At 41.3% G+C, this 14,945-nt stretch overlaps 2 protein-coding genes across 8 annotated transcripts in view; one reads left to right on the top strand and one right to left on the bottom strand.

The window, feature by feature from the left end:
* Positions 1–9,937, top strand: part of ZDHHC23 (zinc finger DHHC-type palmitoyltransferase 23) — a 15,009-nt gene extending 5,072 nt beyond the window's left edge. Inside the window, exons 2-5 of one of the 6 annotated variants that reach the window (XR_001830712.2) lie at positions 1,074–1,784; positions 3,382–3,549; positions 4,371–4,483; positions 5,375–5,458. Coding sequence is in view for 5 of the 6 variants with exons in the window: in XM_037745438.1 (XP_037601366.1) it covers positions 1,074–1,784; positions 3,382–3,549; positions 5,375–5,642 (1,147 nt within the window). In the remaining variant the exon portion in view is untranslated. Of the gene's footprint in view, positions 1–1,073; positions 1,785–3,381; positions 3,550–4,370; positions 4,484–5,374 lie in introns of all 6 variants that reach the window. The other 5 variants (XM_037745439.1, XM_037745438.1, XM_017547739.2 and 2 more) reach the window with 5 other exon arrangements.
* A 1,154-nt stretch (positions 9,938–11,091) lies between these two features.
* The window catches only part of CCDC191 (coiled-coil domain containing 191), a 94,072-nt gene continuing 90,218 nt past the window's right edge, over positions 11,092–14,945 (bottom strand). For both annotated transcript variants that reach the window (XM_017547727.2, XM_017547728.2), the window contains exon 17: positions 11,092–12,285. In XM_017547727.2, coding sequence (XP_017403216.1) covers positions 12,087–12,285 — 199 coding nt within the window. In that variant the 3' untranslated portion in view covers positions 11,092–12,086. The remainder of the gene's footprint in view (positions 12,286–14,945) is intronic.

Raw genomic sequence — 14,945 nt, 5'->3', positions numbered from 1 at the left:
TTAGTAGAGACGGGGTTTCACCATGTTGACCAGGATGGTCTTGATCTCTTGACCTCGTGATCCACCCGCCTCGGCCTCCCAAAGTGCTGGGATTACAGGCTTGAGCCACCGTGCCCGGCCAATTTTTGTATTTTTAATAGAGATGGGGTTTCACCATATTGGCCAGGCTGGTCTCCAGCTCATGACCTCGTGATCTGCCCGCCTCGGCCTCCCAAAATACGGGTCTCTTTTTTAGAGGCATTAATTCCATTCATGAGGGTTCTGCTCTCCTGACTTAATACCCTCCTAAAGGCCTGTCTCTTAATACCCTTGCATTGGGGATTAGGTCTCAGCATATGCTATGTTCTATATAAACATATAAAACATAGCATAGCCTAAGTGTGCAAAACAGTCAACAAATGTCATTCTCTTCGCCAAGTTCAGTCATTTGACTCACTCTAGTTTGATCTCCATTCTTCTCTCTGTAGCCCCGTCCTTGCTGGACTGGTCTACTCCCTGGGCTCATGCCAGGTGTGTGCTGCACACATTTCTTTCCACTGGAAGGCCTTCCTGCCTCTCTCTCCATTCATTCAAATGCTAGCTGGACATCAAGGTTGAGCACAGATCCCACCTTTTCCGCAAAGACCGCTCTGATGACTCCACCCAGAAGTATTGACTCGCTGAGCACTGCTTATAATGTTTGATCACAAGAGTTCATTGATTATTGCTGTTTTGTCACTTACCTAATAGTTGTTGAATGCCCATGTTGTCCTTACAACTAGATTGTGATTTTTGTTGAGATTCTTGTGACTGTACAGGTAGGTCATAAGATGTAAACATGACTTGCGTTATGTATCTATACCTGTGTATTTGTTTAGGGGAGAAATAATCTTGACCATTAAGTTTTTAAACATCTTGTTCCCATTTTAAAAAAAGACGTGAATCTGAAAAGCTTAGTTGAGTAGTAAGGAGGAAAAATGCTTGGTCTTTGGTTGCTTTTATCGTTTATCCTGCTGTTTGGCATTCAGTGTTCTGTAGCTTTTAATTCAGCAAACCCACATAAAGTCCCTCCTCTTTGTGCTTTTTCTGAATAGATGGATTACATGTAAATCTTTACAGCCAGAGACTTGTGAAAGAATCATGGATACAATTTCTGATCGCCTCCGAATTCCTTGGCTTAGGGGAGCCAAAAAAGTGAACATCAGCATCATCCCTCCACTTGTCCTGCTGCCTGTCTTCCTGCATGTGGCTTCCTGGCATTTCCTCCTGGGGGTGGTGGTTCTGACCTCCCTTCCTGTGCTGGCACTGTGGTACTACTACCTCACTCACAGAAGGAAAGAACAGACCCTGTTTTTCCTGAGCCTTGGACTGTTCTCACTGGGCTACATGTACTATGTGTTCCTGCAGGAAGTGGTCCCCAAAGGACGTGTGGGGCCCGTTCAGCTGGCTGTTCTTACCTGCGGGTTATTTCTGATACTCTTAGCCTTGCACAGAGCCAAGAAGAATCCAGGCTACCTCAGCATTCCAGCAAGCAGTGACAGATCTCTAAGCAGCAGCCAGCTGGAGTGCCTGAACAGAAAAGGGCAGGAGAAGACCAAAGGGTTCCCTGGGGCAGACACATCAGGCAGTCTCAACAATCGCACAGTGAAGGATGACCCCAAGGGTTCTTCCAGGCTGCCGGCTGGAAGCCCCACCAAAGTGAAGGAGGACTGGTGTGCTAAGTGCCAGCTGGTGCGACCAGCCCGGGCGTGGCACTGCCGGATATGTGGCATCTGTGTGAGGAGAATGGATCATCATTGTGTCTGGTATGTTGGAAACATTTGGAGGCTTGGGAAGTGTAAATTCATGTAAAACTCTCTAGTTACATTTGATCTTCCCTTGTGTGATCCGAAAATTTCTCTCCTTCCCAGCTTTACACCTTGTAGATATTTGTGGGCTGTTGTGATGTTCCCACTTAGTCATCAGGTTTTCGAATTTCACAAATTTAGTTCCTACAGTCATTTCCTGAAGAATAACAGAAAACTTGGGTTTTTTTTTTTTCTTCAACTTTCTTTTGCACAACTCCTCATTTATTTTCTCCTTTCTGATAGAGAAATATCTACAGTTGAATGATTTTTTTCTTAAAAATTGATCAGAAGCATTATAAGCATACTTCCCTGTGCTATTTGTTTCTGAACATAAAGCTCAAGAAAGTGTACCCCCATTTTTAGGTGACTCTTTTGCCCCCTGGCCATACATACTTAACCGTTTTTGATGCTACCGATGATTTCTACTTAACATTATTGAATTGAGGCCCTACCAGAAAAACTCTGTTATTGGTTGTTTGTGAAGAAATGGGCTTTTGTACCTCCCAGTTGGCCAGTAACAAATGAAGGTACGTAAGGCCCCATAGGATATGAAGTGCAATGTTTAAAGATACTGTTGCAGCTTCATTAAATACATCTAAACTAAAGGGACTACAATGAATTCAGGTATGAATACCGTAAGTAGCATGTTTGCAGGTTTATTGCTCTTCAGGCAGTTGTGCCCAATGAATTATGCTTTTCGTGTCTAGGATTCTGGTCCTGTAGTGTACCTCCTCCTCAGATGGGCATGCAGGAGAGGGTCAGAGGCATCGGAGTGGACCTCAAGTGCAGGGACAGCTCTTTCCTGGGTCTTTGTCTTTAGAAGTAAACAGGTGTTTTCATTTTTAGATATTCTACTTCTGTGTCTTCCTGACTTATTTACATGTGTGTGTGTGTGTGTGTATGTATGTATACGTGTGTTGGCCCATTTACAAATGCTGGCTTGCAGAGGGCTCACCTAACAGCAGATCTGTGCCCACCAGAGCACCCTGGTGTGCAGGCGCTAGAAGGGAGTCCCCGTACATCGTGGCCTACAAATGGTCATGACACAGAACTATTTTTACCTGCTGAAGAGCCTGCATGTTATCAAGTTATTTTTCCCCCCCACTATGTTTCTAATCTCTTTGGATGTTTATATTACTCTTTGTATATTTAACATTATTTTCCCATAATCTGTAATACTTCCAATTTAGCATTTTTAAATTTTCATAATTCTGTTTCTCTCCCTTCCTTAACATGGTGAGGACAATGTTAGGTCTCCATAGCTGGGCAATAGACTTTATTTACTGGTATTTAGGAAGATTTGTTAGCCAGATTCTGCTTTTTACTTAGTCTTGTCCTGAAACCGACACTGTGATTCCGCTTTGCAAAGAGAAGAGAATATAAATAGTCCCTCGGTGTGCATGGTTCTGATTCCCTAAAATGGAAAAAGTAAGAGAACTTCTTAATACTTGGAATTTATGCTTGCCGTATTTTAAAAGCTTTCTTGTTTATTATATGTTATCTAGAGAGCTCTTAAAAATGTGTTTGCTTTTTTATTTCTCTATGCTGTTTTGAGGATAAATAGCTGCGTTGGAGAATCAAATCATCAAGCGTTTATACTTGCCCTTTTGATCTTCTTGCTCACCTCGGTGTATGGGATCACACTGACCTTGGACACCATTTGTAGAGATAGAAGTGTCTTCACAGCTCTCTTCTATTGTCCTGGAGTTTATGCAAACTACAGGTGAGCCGTGGATACCACAGTATAAATGTCCACCTGCATGTTGCCATTGACAGGAAATGCTGGGTGTCCTGTTGCATAGGCCAGGCTGTGGGAATGCTGGGTATCCTTGAAATTGCCAACAAAATTGTGCATTGGTGATGTATGTTTTTCTAGGGTGCTGTTAAAAGGATTGTTGGCCTTCAAAAAGTGAAGAACTAGTGCTGTACAAACAGGACCCAGGCCTACTCAGGGGCTTCCAGGGTCTAATGACCACTCACCGGTTCAAAGTAGCAATGGTGAAACTAAAACAAACAAAAACTAGCTGCCCCAGGGCACATATGTGCCTATTTTGTCATAATGATTAGGAACTTTCTCACTTTACTGCCGCTTTCTGATGCTTTTTAGCCCAGTCTTAATTTTTTGCTCCCGACCCTTTTGAGATCACCTTTCTTTTCTTTCTAACCTCTCTTGGTTTCTCCTGTTCTACTTTCTTTCTGCTTTTCATCACCACTCATGATTACTGTGATATGTAGGTCAAAATTTCCTTAGGCCTCTTTATAGATTGTGAAGATTTCCAGGCCATGGCAAAAGCTGGGATTCTTCAGCTTCAGCCTCGGCACCCCACCCTCCCCTGAATGCCAGGGCCTCCTTCTGCCCATGCTGTGTATTCCCTTCCCTTCATCATTGTCTCTGACACACGGGCTCTGTGGTGTCTATGGTTGAGTCCTTTTCTTTCTTCTCACTCTTCATTTTCAGAACAATTCTTGCTTTCTCTACAAAGTATCCCTGTCTGGCATTTGTTTTTATTAATCTGTGGACACATCTCCCCATTGTCATCCTAGAACCAGACACCTGTGGGCATTATTAGAATAGATTGGTCCTCCTCAGAGTAAGTTTGCTTCGTCAGTGTGTGGAGAGTATCTCCAGTGTGTGAAATTCTCCGCTAACGCTGCAGGTGAGGCGTGTCCTGAAGGACAGCATGTGTGTTTGCACTTGGTGGGGACGTGAGTGAACCGAGGAATGCAGTCCTGCCATTGCTTCTTACCCTGCTTTGTGCAGGTGATTCACAGCACCTCATCTTTTTGGTGAGATCCTTGGATTTAATAATCTCTGAGGTCCCTTCAGCTTTACAAATGAAGATTCTGAATGAACTTATTTCCGACTAACTCTTCATTCGTGAGTGTTTGAAAATGATCAAATGGCAGGGGCTGACCGGCAACCTGTCTCATTGGTGAGCCTGAGAGGAGCTTCCCTGCGCTTTGCGTTGTATGTGATTGCGTTGGGCTTTAGGAGGGTGAATTTGGAGTGTTATAGTATTCCTACGTTCAAGTAAGCACAGGGCCGCTGGTGCTGGGAGTCATCATTGTCTCTGCATTCCTCAGCACTGGACTGGAAAGAATGGAGGTGAGTAACTTCAGCACTGTTCCTAGGCATCTACCTGTAGCTTCCTAGAGGACATTTATAGCAATCCCTGGCCGCCTTTGTTTTCTGATGAGTGAAATATAATTTACAGATTATTTTTTCATTTAACAAACAGGTGTTGAAGACTATTATGTCCGGCACTGTGCTGGTTGTGTGGCGGATACGAAATGCAAAAAACAGTCCCTGCTATTCTAGTGTAATATACTAGAAAACAGGCACCAGTAGTTATAGAATAAAATAGAACATGCACATTCTCCCACCTAAGCAGGTGTTGGCATTCTGCGTATCTTCCAGTTCCAAGGATTGGGGAAGATGCCAGAGTCTTTAGTAATAAATTTAAAAAAATGTGTAAAATGTGAGAATGATGACAGCCTTCTGAATGTGACAAAAGCGGCAGCCCTGACGGCCTTTTCCCCTCTCCCAGCTCGGCGCTGTCCTTCACCTGCGTGTGGTACTCTGTGATCATCACAGCAGGCATGGCCTACATCTTCCTGATCCAGCTGATTAACATCAGCTACAACGTGACTGAGCGGGAAGTCCAGCAGGCCCTCCGACAGAAGACTGGGCGCCGGCTCCTGTGCGGGCTCATCGTGGACACAGGCCAGTACAACAGGGGCTTCCTGCGGAACTGGCACCAGTTCTCCATGCTGGGCACACGTGCATTCCACCACCCTGCCGAGGACATTGTCTGAAGTGCCTTTTGAGTGGCTCTCTGAGGGATGATGGCTCCCCCCTCCATCTCCCCTCCATTTTACACTTCAGTGTCCATTTTTATCCCCGGTTTCTTAAAGGCATTATAGGGCCATGCTCAGGTTTAGAGACTGGAGTGGGAAGAAGTTAATTTTTCTGACGCCACAACTTAGGAGACTTTTATACTGAAGCAGTAAAAGTAGAGCCATTCCTTTCCAGTCACCTTATTAATTGACTCAATTGCCTGAACTTGAGAAGGATGTGGATTGCTAATGCACAAATTGATAGAAGCAATTCCCATGATTAGTATGGGGGAAAGAGTTTTGGATTAGGAAAGTTTCTAGTCCCTCTTTCGATTCTTAATAGCCATGTGACCCCTAGTTGAGTCACTTTTCCAAGTCTCAGGGTCATCCGTAAAGTGGGGTACTGATGCCTGCTGTGGCTACCTCACAGAGCCGTCATGAGGGTCACATGAGGGATGATGGATGTGGAAAGCAATGAAAAACAACTCGAGCACCATGGAAGTAATGAAGTATTAGGAAAATATTATGACTGAAGAGAAATGTGGGTTAGAATCTTGAAGACGGTGTTATTAGCCTTGGGGTTTCAAGCCTATACCATGTTGTACAGTTGTAAGAATTTCTCCTTCTTAAGTATTAGACATGAACTACTCAGAGTAGAAGATGACCAGATAGATTGATGCTCAGTTGTCTGATCTTGAAAGGACAGTTGACGACAGTTACAGTTATTGCTAGTGTAATGTTCAGTGGCCATGAGCTTAGGTGATGAGTTGTTCTATTTATTTTTTATATATTCTGCTTGGGTTTCTTATAAATAACTCCAGTAGGCATTCATGTGTTTTTCCTCTTTCCGTGTTTCACCGGGTAAGGTGCTAGCACGCTTGTGACTGTGACTGGAAGAGGAGAACAGACACTCCTGTGGGGACGCTTTACTCTCTGTTCTGGTAGGAAGGCTGAGTAACATCAAGGGCTCGATTATTTTCTTCGTGTATTTCAAATGCTGTCAGTTACAGCATTAAATTGTGAAAATCAGCCTTCTGGCATTCATATTATTCTGGTATGAACTTTGAGAAGTTGAGTGACATCTTCGCACTTAACTTGCACATTAATTCTCAATTACCCCTACCTAAATAACAGTATCTCACTAGGAGAGAGAAACAGGGTATATATGGTTTCCACTGTTAATGGATTACTGTTCTTCCCTGGCTCTTCCCACAATAATAAGTTGTTTCTTTAATCATATCTTAAAACTGAAAATGTATAAAAGATTAAATATTTATGTACAATGGGTTGTTCTGCTATAGAATTAAGATGAGGGAATTTCAGATGAGGAAAATACCCTTTTGAAATGTTGGTTTTGTACATGAACTGTTTCGCAATCCCAAAGATAATTCATGACTCCTTAAATTTGCCTTCGCTTATAGCTTAATATAGGGAAAATATTGCCAGCGTTTTCAGTCATTCTGTGCATGCTGCTTTAAGCAAGAGATTTATATTTGTTGAGAGGAAATATTGCCACTTCCTGCAATTCCGCCCTGTGCAGCTAGCACCATCCCTACTGTTGCCATTAATCGGAGCTGTCCTTAAGATGGTTACCATATTTTTATTGAGGCTGTCGTCATTTTCCCCAGAGATGGTTTGTTTAACGAATGATAGGCTCTCTGCCTGGGTGTGTTAGCAGACTCTAGTTTGTACAGTGATGCCTTCTCCCTGGCCCAGAGCTGAGTATTCACTTACAATTAAAGTTGGATTTGATATAACAAATTTCTTACTGTACAGGTTTTAAATAAGAGGGGTAGTGATAATGTCAAGGATAGCATATGTGGAAAGAAATTGGTAGTCGTGCTTTTGAATGTCAGCTGTAGAGCCAACTCTAATTATCCAGCCATTGATAATACAAATTCATAGAAACATTAGTATAGTCAGTAATTTTAGCTTCTTGCCAAATTTTTCACAATCTAAATGTGATGTGATGAAGATGAGTAGTACGAAGAAACCGAAGTCATCTGGGAGAATTAGGAATGATGACCATTTTGTAAACAACTTGCCTCTAATAGGGTTACTTGGATGAGGCAACTCTGCTTACCTCCATGGATGGGAGGGACTCTCTGTATATTATTCAGGTTTATTGGCATGAAGACACTTGTTGTAAGTTCCTTGAGAATCCATGATGGGCAGTTTACAGAATGCTTAAACCTGTCAAAAGATCAGTGGTTTTGTGTGGGAAAAGATTTCCCAGGTGTGTGTACCAAAAGGAGCAGCAAACAAGGGGCTAATCCATGAGCAGTGTTCTGTAGGCTCTGTGACATCCTTGGTTTGTAGGACTTTGGAGCCTTTTATATCTGAAACTATTTGAGGGGTTTCATTATAGGCCTTGGTTCTCTGCAGAGGCCAGATGAGTTTGTTGTGGAGTCTTTGAAAGCACAAGGCCTTTCTGAATGAATCAGTTTCAGGGAAGCATTTGGTGGTGGTGGCAGTGGAGGACTGCCTTGTGAACCTATATATCAGCAGTCTCTTGGGCAGAGGAGCAACCCCCTCGAACATGATTTCAAACAAGCAGGTCCTCTTCTCTCATCTCGCGTCCTCAGTCTCTGTTAATGAACATGCTGGATTTGGAGTTTAATAAATTACCTACTACAGTCTGGCCACTTCGATTATTATCACACCACTGTGGACTGTTCCCGAGGGGAGAAGAATAGACCGATTTGAAAGATTCAAGGGAGACAGAGGATCAGGATTGCATGAAAGAGGAAAATCATTCAGTATTTAAAATGTTTCTTATGATACCCACAGAGTACTTTTATGGTTCTAGCTGAACTTTCCTGAAATGAACTAACCATTAACAACGCCTCTTTGGTAGGTTACTCTGATGCTGCTAAAGTAAAAAACCTTAAGTGTGTTTTTGGGACAGCGTGCCGCTTATTTCACCTCAGCCAAATATGTGTTTGTGTTTAGGATATTGTAAATCTTTGCCATCTAAGTAGTGTTTTTCTTGGTGAATGAAGTAATTGTTGTCTTCAGGTGTACCATCTGCCTAGCAGAAAAATTGCTACAAACTTTCTCTTATGCAATAGTCCTTGGTACTTCTAATATTTTTAGCAAGAGAAAATTTTCTATACTAGAATCTTCCACTGCCAGAAAACACAGTGCCAGTAAGGTTCTGCATACTACTGACCATCTGCTTAACAGACATGTATTTCCTTTGAGTAGGACATTAGCTTTTTATTATAAAGCTCAACTAATATAAGCAAAACTGTAACATCTAGAAGCACAGTTTTAGCCAGGATGTTTAAAAATTAAAGTTTTGTGAGATGTAAGGGTCTTTTTAACATAGGTAAGTTTATATGACCTAACTTCATTTTAGCCATGTTCTGGTACCTTGCATTTTGAAAAGTAGAGTTTTCTCAAGCAAGGAATGGATAGTAAGAGACTTTTCCTGAGGCATCTGTTTGGAATCTGGTTTTCTCAGCAGCAGCTTGAGATACGCGCCCTTTTGTATGAAACACTGCAAAGGTGATGCAGGGGAGCGGGAAAGCCATGCTAAACTCACCGCTGAGTACAATTCATTATGTTCCTGTGGATGTTTGCTGTGACTAATATACATTTCTTGCACAATTAGCTAAACTTAATTATGTTGCTGATAGACAAGCATCCACGCTTCAGCTGGCATCCTAAGTGTTTCACTGTAGGATCAGCAGCAGGCTGAATGGTTAGTGGAGACAAATGTCTTAGAGGCTGTGGTGATGTCTGGGTTGGGCTTGTGACTTATTAGTGCCCTAGCCTTCCTGATGGCACCTTTCACTTCTAGAATTTATGCTTTAAAAGCAGAGCTAGTCTATTCTAATTATTGATGCAACAAAAATTCTGTATTTCTTCAGATGGAGCCACTGACAAGTTGCCACATTATAGAGCCTGCAAGCCCAACTCGTGATCTAATGGTCTGAGTTGTTAGGGATTTTTAGCTTTTCATTTTATTGCATATCTGGGTTGGATGCTAGACTAAAAGGAAACCCAGGAATATTTACCTGATGTTACATTTAATGTTTAATGTAACTGGCCTAGCAACATTAAGGGGGATTTCTGAAGCCAACTCCAGAGGCTGCGGGCTGAACATTTTGCACTGTTTTTATACTTGTATTCATATCCTCTTGTCACCTCAGACTCAGACACAAGGCCTTTTACATGGAAACTTTACAAATTACTGCCATTTATGTAAAATAATGTCCTGTGACCAAGTTGTTTAAATGGAAAATAAAGTGCATTATTTAAGGAAAATAGCTGGTGTTTCTTGGAGCATCTGCTGAAGTCTTTTGATTTATGAAAACCCTGCATTATACCTGCCTCTTTGGCTCCCTCGATGTCCCTATCCCATGGGCCTGTCCCTAGCTCTAAGCTGTCATGTTCCTGGTGGCGATTTCTCCGTTTTTGTAGGTCAGGGATATTGCTTGTTTGGGTATTATGTTAGCAGTAACATTTCAAAGCATACCTTTGTGATAGTCCAGCAAGAAACAGCATCAAAACTATTTCCATTGTATCTCTTTAGAAGGCTCTGTATTAGGGAAAAAGTCTAGCTCGTCTGATTGGAATATGGGCTGCTAAAGACTCAATTTCTAGTTGATGTTTGAGGTGAGGCAAAAATAAAATAGAGCTAAGATAGAAGACTTAAGTTTTCTGGGATTTATTTAGGCTTCTTGGCATGTTTACTTAAAGAAGTCACCTTTCCTTATGTATAAGCTTGGCATTTAAAGAAAACTGGTAGCTGGGTGGCTCATGCCTGTAATCTCAGCACTTTGGAAGGCTGGGAGGATCATTTGAGTCCATGAGTTCAAGACTAGCCTGGGTTACATGGCGAAATTCCATTTCTAAAAAAAAAATACAAAAAGTTAGCTGGACATGTAATCCCTGCTATCTGAGAGGCTGAGGTTGGAGGATTGCCTGAGCCTGGGAGGTCCAGGCTTCAGTGAGCCATTATCAGGCCACTGTACTTCCAGCCTGAAGTACAGTGACAGAGTGAGACCCTGTCTCAAACAAAATGAAACAAAAACGAAAAACATATATAAGACAAAAAAAATTACGAAACTGGTATTTTGTTTCCAGGTGCTAATATCAGCCAATATTTTGTAAATGTACCATATTTAAGTATAAACTGATAGTGATTTTGATGGAAAGTTGTGTATTATGAATTACTTTTAGTTAAATTTTCTTTAGTGGCCGTTAGTCTAGAAAAACAGGGTTTTTTTTTTTTTGCGTGTGTGACAACTGTATAATCCTAAGGAAAAGCTGTGTGGGAACAGGCATATCACAGAAGAAATGAAGTTCAGTTCAAGGTGTTTTGTCATACCACACATCCTCCATGATAAAAAGATCTAAGTCACGTAGCAGGTGGTGTGGCTAGATACCCTTTCTAGGAAGTACGAGACGAAAACAACAGTCACTTAAAAAAAAAAACCACAGAGTTTTATTTTGCCGACTCAGATTTTCAGTACACCACTAATAGTCACCTCAGGACTTCTTCTTATTTTACCATATGCATTTATGGACTACTTGAATTTGTTAAACATGTATTTTATAATGAAAAATTATTTTCCCAGCAGGTAATTCTCTAAGACAATTCATAGAAGAGAGCATTTTATCAGTCTTTATAGCACCTTAAAGATGAAAACATTCTTTGAATTCAAGATAGGTATCTCAATATCTAGATCAAACTGAGCTGAGTACTAGAAGACAAATTGTATTATTCAGTTGCAGTTGGGAGTGTGAACAGATAATTTAATGAATTGCTGGACTGTTACGATTTATTACCTTTTGGAATTTCCTTCATGCTTATCAAGGTGCACTGAAGAGAAGTATCTCTGGTGCCTCAGTTTCTCTGAAGTCAGGATATGCTACTATCCTCTGCAGCAGCTGTGTAGATAACCTCTTGATACATGGTCTGCCATTGGGGGTGGTTAAAATGGACAAGGTCTGGTGGGGTGCCTGTAACTGATGCTAATGTACTAGAAGATTGACCACCTTGATCTTTTCTAAGTACTCACTACTTTTTATTCATATTTAATTAAGGTCACATTTATCAGCAACTCATGTTAAGCTATATGGACACATTTGTCTTCACAGGCTCAGGCAGGCAAACACTTGTCCTTTTTAAAGTTTACTATGCTAAAAATATATAGGATATATTTGAACAGAAGACCTCTAGAATGTTCCTTTGGATGATCCCACTGTGATAAATGCTATAGTGAATGACTAGCAGTCCAGGAAAAGTCAAAGAAGGGGATAAAAATTCTCAAAATAATTCCTTTGATCTAAGAAGTAGCTCAGAGAATAAACCAGGTGTATGTAGGTGGGTGGGTGGGTGGAGATTAACACACACATTACAGACCAGTTGAGGTTCCCGTCCTGAGTATTACACTAACGTGGTTCATTGGTTCACCAAAGACTTGTCTTATTCAAGGACCAAGTATCTGATTGCTGGTACAGCTCATAGTCACTTCCAGGTGCCTGGAAGTCTGGAAGGATTTCAGCTACCTTCCTACGAAGTTGCTGTCGCCTTTCTTCTTTTACTCTTTCCTCTTTCATAAATTTTACAAACTTCTTCCATGTCTGAAATGTGATCCAGAGGATTCTCCTTTAAAAATAAAAACAGAGAAAAGTGAAATGCTGAGAAAAAGTTGACTTTCAATCTATAGTGCATTAAGAACTTTATAAAAATAATTCTTATGTTAATAAAATGCTGTATAAAAGATGTGGAAATCACAATCGGGATTATGACAGTGTAACATGCTGTGAAGAAAAAGCAACAAAAGGGAGTGAGAGTGACTGGATCGGTTATTTTTATTTGTATTTGATTTATTTTTTGAGGCAAGAGTTTTGCCATGTCGCCCAGGCTAGAGTGCAGTGGTGCAATCTCGGCTCACTGCAACCTCCGCCTCCTGGGTTCAAGCGATTCTTGTGTCTCAGCTTCGCAAGTAGCTGGGATTACAGGTGCCTGCCATCATGCCTGGCTAATTTATTTTTATTTTATTTTTATTGGAGACAGGGTTTCACCATGTTGGCCAGACTGGTCTTGAACTCCTGGCCTCAAGTGATCTGCCTGCCTCGGCCTCCCAAAGTGCTGGGATTATAGTTGTGAGCCATTGTGCCTGACCAGTTATTTTTATTTTTGATTGAGTGGTCAAGGAAACTTGAGCAGACCATCCAGTGGCCTCCAGTAATGCAAGCTATGAGGCACCCTCCTGAGTTGGCACACATATTGTGCCAGGACTAGTGATGCTGGCAAGGGATCCAGAAACCACAACCCTCAAGGCAAAAATGACGGAAAATTACATGCGAATGTGCCAAAGTTACAGGCACTGGGGCCTCAGTGCATAGACAGGTTTTAAAAGCCTGCTGGTAACCTCACCTCCAACAGCAGCAGCAATAAAGAACAAGTCTTGGGTATCAGTTGAAGAAAAAAACACCCTAACATCAGTTTCTGGAAACATGGTATAAGAAAATATACCCAAACGTCAGGTCTCTGGAAACATGGTGTGGAAGATTGCTTGTTTAAATGAGTGTCTTGGCTGTCACAGGGAAGCATGCAATGGTCTTTTAGGATTTATCAGTGTTCACTACAGCTGAACACTAGGGGCATCAAGGTAAGCCAGGTACTGTTTGCTTCAGGAGAGGCTGAAACAGGTGGCCAGAGTTTCCATACAGTGGGACGGTACAGCAGTGGAGAGCAGCACAGAGGACTGCCCAGTCTGGTAGTGAAGAGCAGATGTTTTTGAAGAAGATGTCTGAACTGAATTTTTGTCAGGCAAAGAAAAGCCTTTCCTAGAGGGAGCACATTCTGAGTAAAGGCAAAGAAACGAGAATAGCATGCCATGGTGTGTGTGTGGAGTTACAGTGTTGAAACAAGGTGTAGAGTAGTTAAGCTTTTATTTTCACAACCACAGGAAGAGATGGGATTTGTTCTGGCCTCCTGACCATCTGAGGAAGTCCCAGAATGCACATAAGTCTTCATTCATTTTATGGCTGTTTGTTTAATATTTTTGATAATGTTGATTTTTGTTGGTGGAGGTATTGCTTTAAAAAAAAAAAGGCGTGGCTGGGTGCAGTGGCTCACACCTGTAATCCCAGGACTTTGGCAGGCAGAGTTGGGTGGTTCATTTGAGGTCAGGAGTTTAAGACCAGCCTGGCAAACATGGTGAAAATACTAAAAATACAAAAAATTAGCCCAGTATGGTGGTGGGTACCTGTAATCCCAGCTACTTGGGAGGCTGAGGCACAAGAATCACCTGAACCTGAGAGGCGGAGGTTGCAGTGAGCTGAGATCAAGCCATGGCACTCTAGCCTGGGTAACAGAGTGAGACTCTGTCTCAAAAAACAAAAAAAACCTCCAAGGAATGGATTTACTTCATTGCTTGATTTTATCCATTCAGTCCACTGAATGGGTAAAATTTATCCATTGAAGTCCAGAGACATTCAAGTTACTCTCTTCTGGCTATTTTGAAATATACAATAGATTATTATTAACCACAGTCACCCTACTGATGTACTGAACATTAGATCTTATTTCTTCCCTCTATATTGTATCTATTAACCTCTCTTCATCGCCATCCCAACCTCTCTACCCTTTCCAGCCTGTGGTAACCACCAATTTATTCTCTGTGTTCATGAGATTCACGTTTTTAGCTTTCCTACGTGAGTAAGAAACGTAGTATTTGTCTTTCTGTACTTGACTTATTTCACTTAACACGGTGACCTTCAGTTCTATCCATGTTGTTGCAAATGACAGGATTTAATTATTTTTCATTACTGAGTAATAAGTCATTGTGTATATACACATTTTCTTTATGCATTTATCCACTGATGGGTGCTTAGGCTGATTCCATATTTTGGCTATTGTGAACAGTGCTGTAATAAACATGGGTATGCAAGTATCTCTGATATACTGATTTCCTTTCTTTTGGAGATGTACCTATTAGTGGAATTGCTGGATCATATGGTAGTTCTAATTTAGTTTTTTCAGGAACCTCCATTCCGTTTTCCATAGTGGCTGTACTAATTTACATCCCCACCAACAGTGTATGAGCGTTTCCCTTTCTCCATATCTTCACTGGTGTAAGATGATATCACATTGTGGTTTTGATTTGGATTTCTCTGATAAGTGATGAGTATTTTTTCATACACTTTTTGGCCATGTGTGTGTCTTTTGAGAAATGTCTACTTAGATCTTCCCCCACCTTTTTTTTTTTTTTTTTTTTTTTTTTTTTTTTTTTTTTTTTTTTTTTTTTTTTTTTTTTT

This window comes from Cebus imitator, unplaced genomic scaffold (genome assembly GCF_001604975.1).
Source record: "Cebus imitator isolate Cc_AM_T3 unplaced genomic scaffold, Cebus_imitator-1.0 Scaffold201, whole genome shotgun sequence".
NCBI lineage: Eukaryota > Metazoa > Chordata > Mammalia > Primates > Cebidae > Cebus > Cebus imitator.
Note: the sequence above shows the minus strand (reverse complement) of the source record. Positions and strands in the feature narration are given on the sequence as shown.